Source organism: Patagioenas fasciata, chromosome 1, assembly GCF_037038585.1.
Source record: "Patagioenas fasciata isolate bPatFas1 chromosome 1, bPatFas1.hap1, whole genome shotgun sequence".
In the NCBI taxonomy this organism is placed as follows: domain Eukaryota; kingdom Metazoa; phylum Chordata; class Aves; order Columbiformes; family Columbidae; genus Patagioenas; species Patagioenas fasciata.
In genome coordinates this window covers 176,877,385-176,887,126 of record NC_092520.1, presented here as the reverse complement: position 1 = coordinate 176,887,126, position 9,742 = coordinate 176,877,385, and the positions used below count along the sequence as shown (strand labels likewise).

The following is a 9,742-nucleotide window of genomic DNA, read 5'->3' as shown; positions in this document are numbered from 1 at the left end:
ACTTCCTGGCTTTTACCCCTTGGCAGAGAAAATAGAAACACCACAGGGAAAACACTCATGCTTACTAACTACATGATATAAGGGTGTACTCAAAACTTCACAAGATAAAGGGTCTTATCCCTCTTAAAAGAAGTCCAGCATTAGCCTAGCCTTCTCGATAGATTTAGCGAAGTATCTGAAAACTAATTCTACAAGGTACTGTTTTGCCCTCTTTTGTTTTGATAATTTCCGAAGAATCCTTCCTTGAATTTATGTAAAATTTTCCCTGCAGGGAGAAGAGGGTTGTCATAATTAGATGTGTCGAAGTAGTACATAGATCTAAGGTTATGGCTCTCATGAAGGAAACAGACAGAAGATTGCCAGGGATTGCCATGGGAAGTTTCAGAGCTGAGTTAGGCTTGGTACCTGTCTCTTTCAGGTCATTGTCTTCTCCATGACACTACTTGATTATAATCAGAGCAAGAAGGAATAGGTTAGGAAGTAAAAGCAGACTTAAGTGCAAAACAATGAGGGAAAAAAGTTTAATACCACTGGAAAAAAAAAAATATATATACATACACAAAAGTTTTTGGAGTTTGGTTTTGTAACATAAAGCACCATTAATTCCACAGTACATTACAACTCAGCCTACTACACCTTTCAGAAAGCATCCAATACTCCTGAAATCCGATTTAGCACCAAGGGATTGACATCTTGTTTAGCACCAAGAAGCCTGTTAAACATACCCTTTGGTCTCCCTACCCTCCCCTCTCACACGCATCAGGCACCATCTGGCTGCTCATGGGTTGCACATGAGAACTATCATTGGCATTCAAACACCAAATAGAAAAAGAGGAAGAAGGGAGCTTGTTTCTGGAGATATTCAGTGTAAAGAGAGGCTTGCTTCTCATCAGGGAGACACAGGGGTGCTACACACTGTAAAGAGACAATATCTGGGTTTGCAACCTGTTGAGAAAAGGAGAAAAAGATTCTGTCCTGAGCATCACCTCTACTGCCTGAAATCCTCTCTGAGCAACTCCACACACTTGATCTGCTAACGGAGGGGATAAAACTCAAGTCTCCTTTAGTTCCCATGATCCCATTGTCATGTTTCCCAGGAAAAAAAATCCAGCTTTGCCTCAGTGAAACCTTGTTTTTATACTCATTGCCTCAGTGACCGTGGTGGGGAGGATCCAGGGCAGAAAGTGTCTGAAACTCATTCCAGTCTGTACAGTTTCCTTAGCAAAGCAGGGAAAGTAAGTAAACAGGGCAAGAGAGAAAACGTCCTGCAATTCTCTCAAGCTCATATTTAATATCTAGCCTGGATCCCTGTGCCTTCATCATCCTGGGCTGAGTGTATCAGACCTAGTCTCGTATAATAATCTGATGTGCATCTCCTATGGGAGAGCTCTAGTAGTCCCAGGTGCTATAGACAGAGACCATGGCTAATCATGAGACCGCGGAAGCTAGGTAATGCAGAAGACTTCATCATCAGTGATGGGCAGAGGAGAAACACAGTTTCCCCCGCTTGTCCTGCCCTGAGACTCAAAAAAGGGACAACTCTTGGCACTGCTGTTTACAGGAGTATCACAACATGTGGAAGTAGGTTTCCCAAAGTACTGAGTCAGCCCCATCTGCTCCCCCCAGGACTGCAGCAACCCCAGAGGGATGTGAGTGAGCGCAGTGTGAGGCCAGTACAAATCCTACCCCTGGCATTCCTTTCTCACTGCGACATCTCCAACCTGACAAGAAGAGCAAGCCACATGCTTTTCTCAGTTGCTCTGATGAGATTGCCAGAAAAGGGCACGGAGCATGTGGCAGGGAAGCTTTTTACCCTGTGCCACGGTGCTGTAATCTCACCTCTCTATCTTTTCCGTCACAGAGGTAGGAAGAAGCCAACCTGCCCAGGTTTGGATCTGATTTAACTGCAACTGCCCTTGCAGCCTCTGGCTCAGGTCTTGCAACAGCAGTCCCTCAATACCAGCGTGGGAGAACCACCTTCAGGAGGACCAGTGCAATGGCACATGGGAGCCAGGGCCCAGCCCTGGCTCTCCCCTCACATCAGTGAGTGTTAGGGATGGCTGCTGACACCAACGGACGGATGCACCCCTGCCAAAGAGAGCAGATTTGGGTTCACTGTATGGACTAGCTTCCCACAGCCAGGGAACCACGACCAAGTAGCACCGCATGTAAGGTCTGGGAGGGAGGTTTTGTAGGGTTGTTGCTCTCTCTCTCTCTCATTCTGTACTTATGGTCTGTAGTGGGAATAGAGTGGTGGGCTCTACTGATTCAATGACAGATGCCTCTGAAGGGTCTGGCTGAGTGTCTGGCTCTTATTCTTTTTGAAGAACTAGAGCTGGCACAGCAGACAACCCCATCAGGCCCAGATTTTATAGCCAAACAGAGGGGTGTCTAAGGAAAGTCAATGAACACACTTCAGAAGGCCAACTGTCCGCTTTTTAGAAAGACAGTATCATCTCTCACTGCTCCTACAGCTTACTTGTGCTACAGGAGGCCATCAGACCCCAGTCTGCTCTCCAGACTACAGGTGTGAGAGGTGACACCAGGGCCATGTTGTGGGCTGCAAAAATGGCATGTTTAGTTGGAACAGAGAGGAGCCAGGATGCACCTGGGTGGCAGGGACTTTCTAACCCTTTCTCCAGGAGGCCCTTGTGTATGAAACCCCAAGAAGAGATGCATCCCCAGGAACAGCATTATAGCTTTCCTCCTGCTCTAGGACCCTAAATGCCAGGCACAGTTTTTTGGCAGGTTTAGAAGAAGCCAATAACCTAAGTTGGGGTCATGAGGTGATGGGGTGAGAGATGGTAGTGTCACACTGTAAGTGGACAGATATAGGCCTGGCTACAAAAGAGCATGAGGTGAGAGCCAGTGCAGCAAGTTTCACACTCAGTGCCTGAGACTTAACAGGCCCATTTCTAAGTGATTTGCAGTGGTTATGGGCAGTAAAGAGAGAGAGAGGAAGAAGGAAAAGGCCAAAGAAGCCCCAGGGAGGAGGAGAGGCAGTTAGTCAAGGCTGGGCTTGACCAGGTACCCGTTGAAGGTGATGTACACATCAACATCATCGCTGTAAATGGCATTCTCCCGCTCCCGCTTGTAAAGCCTCACCCAGATCTCATCATTTTCCTGGAGCTCCAGCATGAGGCTCTGGCTCTGCATAATGCTGCGGTCACTGGGTTGGGCATACAAGATGACTGCCTCTTCTTCATTGTGCATGATGTGCATGTAGGTCTCCTTGAAGTTCCAGGTGTGGACATTGAGGCTGAAATAGTAAAGTCCACCTACATAGCAGTAGAATTTGCCGTTGAACATGTCAAAGTGGCTGTAGAGGTTGACAAACACAGTATCGAAGATCAAGACCTGGTAGCCCTCACTGCTATGCAGTGCTTTCTTGCGACCAACGGAGAACGCAGCATACTGGTGCTTGCAAGGGTCTCCTGCTGTGCCCATCTGTCCTTTACTGCCTTTCGGGCCCTGGGCACCCCTCTCGCCTCGTGGTCCTTCTTTGCCCCATTTTCCTGGCATCCCAGGCTCTCCTCGATCTCCTTTCTCTCCTAAAAGAAGCAGCATAGGACAGAACCCCTGTGTGATACCAGAGAGACGGAAGTGGCTGTGAGAAAGGCCAATGAGGAGGCAGAGGATTGCTCAAGGATGGAGCAATGCCAGAAGAAGGAACATTCCTGAGGGTCACAATATCATTGTGTTTCACGGGACAGGAGCTAGCACAGCTCTGCATGCGACTGGGGGTCTCTTATAAGTACCCTGCTCACCACCTGATATGGCCTTGGTGGATGCACTAGGACCTGTTCCTAGGAGACTTCACCCCGAGGTGGAGCTCAGCAATGTAAAGTACCACTGGGGCTCTTGACCTCTTCTTCCACCACACTCCTTTACCTCCACCACAGTCCCCGCCTTCCTACATACCTCTCCCATGACCCAAATATCCACACAGTATGAACCATGTTCTTTCTGTAGGCTGGAGAAGGACAAGAACTGCTAATGCCCATGGGAGAATATGACTAGAGAGGGACAGTGATGTGGTTCAGAGGGGAAATATCCAATCTGGTCTTGGCAGATGGTGCAGTCCAAGTTAGAGGGCTGGTATTTTGACAACACCGGCACCATTTTGGCAGAGTGAGCACCAGAATGTACTTTGTGTATAGAAAGAAAATGGGGGTCAGAGCAGCCTCCAGCACAAGTGAGAACATCCCATATTTGGGCCTTGTTCATTTACTCCTGTCCTTTCCCTGTGTGGTTTTGAAAAATTACTGGTACACAGGTCTGCACTATCTGCAACTATTTGCAACTCCCTGCTTCTGTCTGCCCTGGACACCTTCTGAGCTTTTATGGATTGCAGATATTTTCAGGCTGGGCATGGAAAGGGCAACATCTGCCCAGCTAGCCCAGAGGAACCAAAGTGCAACAATAAGTGAGTGGGAGAAGGATCCAGCTGGAAACAGGTTTTTGCCTGCATCAAAAGCTAAAAGGGGAGCCCTGGAGGGAGGAGCTGGTCTAAAATAAGGAATCTTTTCCCATAAGCCAAGCCAGCCACAGCAGGGTGGAACAAGCTGGTGGTCACGGTCAGTTAGCCTGGAGGTGCTTGCAAATAGATGCTGCTTCCCCTTGTCCTCCTCTGAAATACATGTGACTCATGGAACTGGAGAAGGTTCCCTGAGTGCCAACGCCTACCATCCAAACCTGCTTATTTTGCAGCTGGGTAGAGACTGCTCCTTCCCTCACACACTACAGGACTCTGGAAGTTTGAGGCATGGAAGGTGTCCTCCTAGCTTGGTGAGAGGCTGACACTGCCACTCCTGTGCTAGCAGGGAGGAAGAGCTGGTAGCAGGCAAAATCCTGAGACACAGAGGTCACAGCATGGGTATGCACTGAGCTCCCTCTTCCCCAGGCTACTCTTTATCACAGCACAAAACTTCTAGACCCTAGTCACAGTGTGTGTGGGCACACACTCTTCAGGATGGCATCTAGCAGTCTGTTAGCTTAACCAGCATGTCAGTGGTCCAGCTGTCACCTCCACCGCACTGCCACCTGTCCCCAAGCAGACTTTTGCATCCCAGGACCAAGATGGGCACTTACCCTTCAGTATGGTGATGTTGATATATGGACGGACCTCTGGCATTGGGTAGGGCAAGTGGTGGTGGCTGGGAGGGAGTGGTGGATCATCGGTGGAAGAGTCCAGTGGGTCACAACACCGCTTGCAAGCACCAGGGGCTGGTTCTCTGAGGTTGGGTTCATCAGTGGGTGCCCCGAGCACAACAAGAGGGAGAAGAAGGAAGGCCATGGGTGTGCGCAGGTAGATTATGTCCATGGTGACCTGGGAAGAAATGAGGAAGCATCAGAGTGAGGTATAAGAAGGGGAACACACAGAGCATGGAGCAGAGATCACCACAAAATATCTTTCTGTGGCTGGAGCCAAGGGTGGGACAAAATGGCATTGTCCTGTCTAGGGAGTTTACATGTTTGCAGTCCCTGGAGGTTCAAGGCTGCAATCTGAGTAGCAACCGCGTGGCCCAAGAGGATGCCTCACGCCCTTCTGCCCAGACCAATGGAGACTAGTGGTAACCCTGGAAGAAGATTTGACTGTCAAACCCTGTCACTAGGCAAACCACTGGAGCCACTAGAAGATTCAGTCCCCAGGCTTGGACAGAGGAAGGAGACATGGCAAACCACACAGCCCCTTTAGCAAAAGCATGCTCTGGTAGGCTGCTGAATCTGACGGGAGGGCTGAAGAAGCTTCTCCAGTCACTCGGTATCCACTCTTTACGGGAGCCTAACCAAACAACTCCCCTGTCCCAGCCAGAGTCTGACCCACATCTCTCTGCAGAGGCCCCTTCTCCTGCAGGCTGGGAACTTCAGCCCCCTCCTTCCCCCCACCAAACCCCATCCCTCCCTGTGCCTCAGGTCCCTCCCACCAGCGCTCAGTTGTGCTCTCAGCCAAACCCCAGCACCTTCCCGAAAGGATGGCTGGCTCCTCTGAGAGCAGCAGCAGTGCCAGGCCCTTGCAGACAGACTGGAGTGGAGCTGCTCCACTGCACAGGGTGCAGGAAGCAAAGCTCAGAGCAGGCAGCCTGCAGAGAAGCATGCTTACGAAAGACAGACACGCAAGCGAGCTAAAAAAGCCCCTTTTCCAGCCTCTGCTCCCCTTCCCTCCGCCTGCACCCCAGCACTGCGTGGCAGCTCACCCTGGAGGATGAGGGCTCCCCTCTGCGCTTCCCAGCCCTTGCTCGAGGGCTCCCCTCCGCCTGCAAAGCCGGCCCCCGGGCCCATGGCTTTAAGAAAGCTGGTTCTTGGCACAGGCACTGCTGCTGCTGGCTGGGAGGCAAGCTGGGCTTGGACCTGCTCCCTCCGCACTCCTCTCCCTCCCTTTCCCTCCCTGGCCTTGGGCGCTCTCTATTGCAAACCAGCTTGGGCTTCGGCGCCTTTAACTCTTTCCTAGGTAGTGCGTTTTCCTTATTTTTTTTTTCCTCTGCCTTTTCACTTCCAAACAGCCTAACCCTGGTCAGTAAAATGCAGTCAGCTCAGATTGCTGTACCCTGTGCAAAAGGTGGGTAGGTAGCAGGCCAGTGTCCCACCCTGAGCATCTCAGGGTGGGTAAGGTGGGGTGCAATCATACAAGAGACAGGCTTTCCTTCAGGTGGGATGGTGCAGCATTCTGCCCTCACTCCCTGGCATTAGTCCCTTCTCCCATGCATTAGCCTTTAACCCATTTGGCACTTCTCTCTCTTCAGCTGTGCCGGTCCCACTCTTAGTCCCCAAAGTTCTTCATCTTCCATTCTTTCCTGCATAGTTTCTTCTGCACGTCACTGCAGCCTGTCACTCCAGGCACGATATTTCTAGCAGTCTCATCTGCCAGCTGGGAGAGGCATCATTTTTTTTCCCTCTCTGGTCATCCCCTCTCCCTGGGCAGAGCCCCAAACCTTGCACTGCGTGCATGTCATCCTCTGGTCATGTCCCTGGTCAGGTCCCCGGCCGAGCAGTTCACATGTGAGGCGTGTGCCTGGCCTGAAGCACAGCCTCACTGCGGGGAGCTGCCTGCCAGCAAAGCTGAAGATCAGGAGCAAACCCTGGCCCTGATCTTTGCCCTCAGCCTGGCACCAAGCAGACACACTTGTGCTGTTGGTATGAGCACTAAGTGGCTGCACCAGAACCTGGGAATGAGGGTGTTTGGTGGGGAGGAGGAATGTGAGGACACACAGAGGAGACTTTCCTTATGCTGCAGAAGGAGAGGGGATGGGAGAGGATTTTGGGGGTCTTACCCTGCAGCAAACCCGATTTGTGAACTTGTACCTGGTGGGGCTGCACAGAGAGGCCGAAGGAAGGATGGGCAACGACTTCCTCCTTTGGGGTCCAAAGTGCCAAGTCAGCACTATGCCTCCTGCAGTTTCTGAGAGAAGCTGAAGGCTCCACGGTTTCTAAAGGGGAATGGGTTTTATGTGTGTCTACGTGTGCTTGGACTTGGTTTTTTTTTTGTTTTCTTTCTCCCATTTGTTTGGTTTGGGAATGGGAGGCCCTGCTTCCCAGAGAGTGGCTGGCGTTTGGCAGGACCCCAGAACCACTGGAGAAGCAAGCGGAAAACTCTGGGAAAATATGTGCTGCAAGCTGGGGGGAAGGGAAGAAGGGGGGCTGGGAGGCCTGGAGATATTCTCAGGCTGTCTGTCAGCCTGGAGCTCAATGAACATGGAGTGAACATGCCTCCCAGTCGGAGCGTGAAGAGGACCAAGAAATTTGTTGCTGTGCCCATGAGTTCCTAGATGGGCTCCAGCACTGACATGCAATGAGACTCATTGCAAGTCTCCTGTGTCTGGCCTGCGCCTCAGTTTCTCCTTTTGGAAAATGAGGGGTGAAAATTTAGGGCAACACTTCTTGCTAATTGAGCGTTGTCAGCTGACAGAAGTGGCTTTTTGTGATCAGTTGCATTGTCTATTCCTGCCTGCTGCTGGTGGGCATTTTGGCAGCTGATAGTAGTATTGAAAGCAAATAAATTTTCTGGGGTGCATGAAAATTCAGAGGCTGACATTGAAGACAAAGTTCCTCACTGTCACATCAACACTATTACAGTGCCTCACTCCCTCAGGTTTTCCTGCCTGGCTTATTTCCAAGCATGACATTACCCCCTTTTGCAGCTCTCGCCCTTATGTCTGGCCTCCTCTACCTTTCCAAGGGGAACAGGTATCAGGGAGGCTGTTGTCCTAATTTCCATCTCACATTTCCATCTGCACTCCTGAGTTGCTTACAACCAAGCAAGCATTCTTCATGGAGGATCTCACCAGCTGGGGCCTTTGCCTTTGTCTCATCCGACTGCAAGAACAGCTCACAGTGGACAGTGAGCAGGACTTCATATTTAATGTCTTGCCTGAGCTGAACAGGGACCGACAGGGAGCCAGCAGACAAAGACTGGTGGCATTGCCCAGCTGGGCAGCAGTTTATGCCAGAAAAGACACTTTTTCCAGTTCCCTGAATGGAACTGGCTGTACCAGCAACATTTTGCCAGGGCATCCACAATTGCAAGAGGTTTTGGCTTGTATGGCCGAGTGCTCAATTACTGCAGTTTTGAGAATGCTATCCAATAACCCTGTGCCAGTCATGCTTTTAAGTGTAACCCAATCCTGTAGGCACCTTGTGCACTCAACAGTCTTCCCTCTCCCTCATTGCACACTCTGCCCTGGAGGGAGCCCAGGGAAGCTCTGGCCAGATTGGACTGCAACAATCCCTGCTCAAAAGCAGCTGCTTTATCCTCCTTCTACACTTCCAACCCTTCTCCTGCAAACACCTCCACAGGGCAAAATAGGGGGATAAAGCCTGGCTGTCCTCCAGTGACTGCCTCCATCTTATTAACCCTCTCTACCACGGGTACAGAAGGAAGGAAATGACTTTGATATTTCCTCCCCTTTCCAGCCCTGTGTACAGCTCAGCTCCTCTGCTGCACATGTGGACCCCCTGCCCCGCTACACATCCACATGTACTCACCTCACCCACAAACACCCACACACTCACCTGCCAGGGATCCTCCCTCACCAAAACCTCCAAAGCAAAGGTATTCTCCACTACAAAAGGCAGAGAAACAGCCACTTCTCTTCCCCTTCCTGACTGCTTCTCCTCCACCGCAGCTGCCTTCTCTTTCCCCTCTTTCCCACCCTTCTGCCCCACTTTTCAAGAGCATGGCAAGCCAGGAGGGGAAGCGGAGGACCTCTTACCTCCGCTCCCCTCCAGAGGGTCCCACGCTGGGTTGTCCGTATCCTCAGCTGCTCCTGGGTAGCAGCGTGGGGAGGGAGGGCCGGCAGGGTCCAGCTAACTCCAGCCAGATGTTCGCCAAGTGCTCTTATGTAATTACTGTCTTTTCCATCCTGCCTCCAAGGCCTTTGTGAGTGCCTCCCCCTGCTGCTCTGGCCCGTGTCAGGCTTGGCTCTCCCTCCCTCCTTCCATCCGCCCCACACAGCATCACGATTTGCTCAGCTAAACAGCTGATTCCTTCTGGAAGCAAAGTTCAGGCTTTTGGCTGCTGCCTTTGCTACCCTTGGAAAGAGAGCTCACATGTTTCAAGAGCTGGGAAGTGATGGGCGACACTGGTCCCCGCTTACTTCATCTCCATCACTGCCCAGCTGCAGCCAGATTCCTTCAGCTTGCTCTTCCATAGTACCTGCAAGTGGGAAGGGGGACACCTGAGACATGGAAAGGTGGCAGTGAGCTTTTATGCTTCAGGTGCCCCCAAGTCACCTTGTAATAGCAG

The 9,742-nt window shown here is 51.2% G+C and overlaps 1 protein-coding gene across 3 annotated transcripts; it reads right to left on the bottom strand.

The window, feature by feature from the left end:
• Positions 1–497: 497 nt before the first annotated feature.
• C1QTNF6 (C1q and TNF related 6) lies at positions 498–9,323 on the bottom strand. 3 transcript variants are annotated; one of them, XM_065858302.2, is made up of 3 exons: positions 9,210–9,323; positions 5,092–5,329; positions 498–3,551 (listed from the first exon to the last, which is right to left on the bottom strand). In XM_065858302.2, the coding sequence occupies exons 2-3, from the start codon at positions 5,321–5,323 to the stop codon at positions 3,004–3,006; spliced, it is 780 nt and encodes a 259-aa protein (XP_065714374.1). In that variant the 5' UTR covers positions 5,324–5,329; positions 9,210–9,323; the 3' UTR covers positions 498–3,003. The 3 variants fall into 3 exon arrangements, with proteins under 3 accessions (XP_065714374.1, XP_065714366.1, XP_065714384.1); XM_065858294.2 differs by lacking the exon at positions 9,210–9,323 and adding an exon at positions 6,198–6,347; XM_065858312.2 differs by lacking the exon at positions 9,210–9,323 and adding an exon at positions 5,964–6,089.
• Between the last annotated feature and the right edge of the window lie 419 nt (positions 9,324–9,742).

Coding starts and splice junctions, on each gene's coding strand:
- C1QTNF6 (XM_065858302.2), bottom strand. CDS start 5,323: ATGGACATAATCTACCTGCGCACACCCATGGCCTTCCTTCTTCTCCCT. Junction 3,552..5,091: donor CAACATCACCATACTGAAGG/GTAAGTGCCCAT, acceptor TGCTTCTTTTAG/GAGAGAAAGGAGATCGAGGA.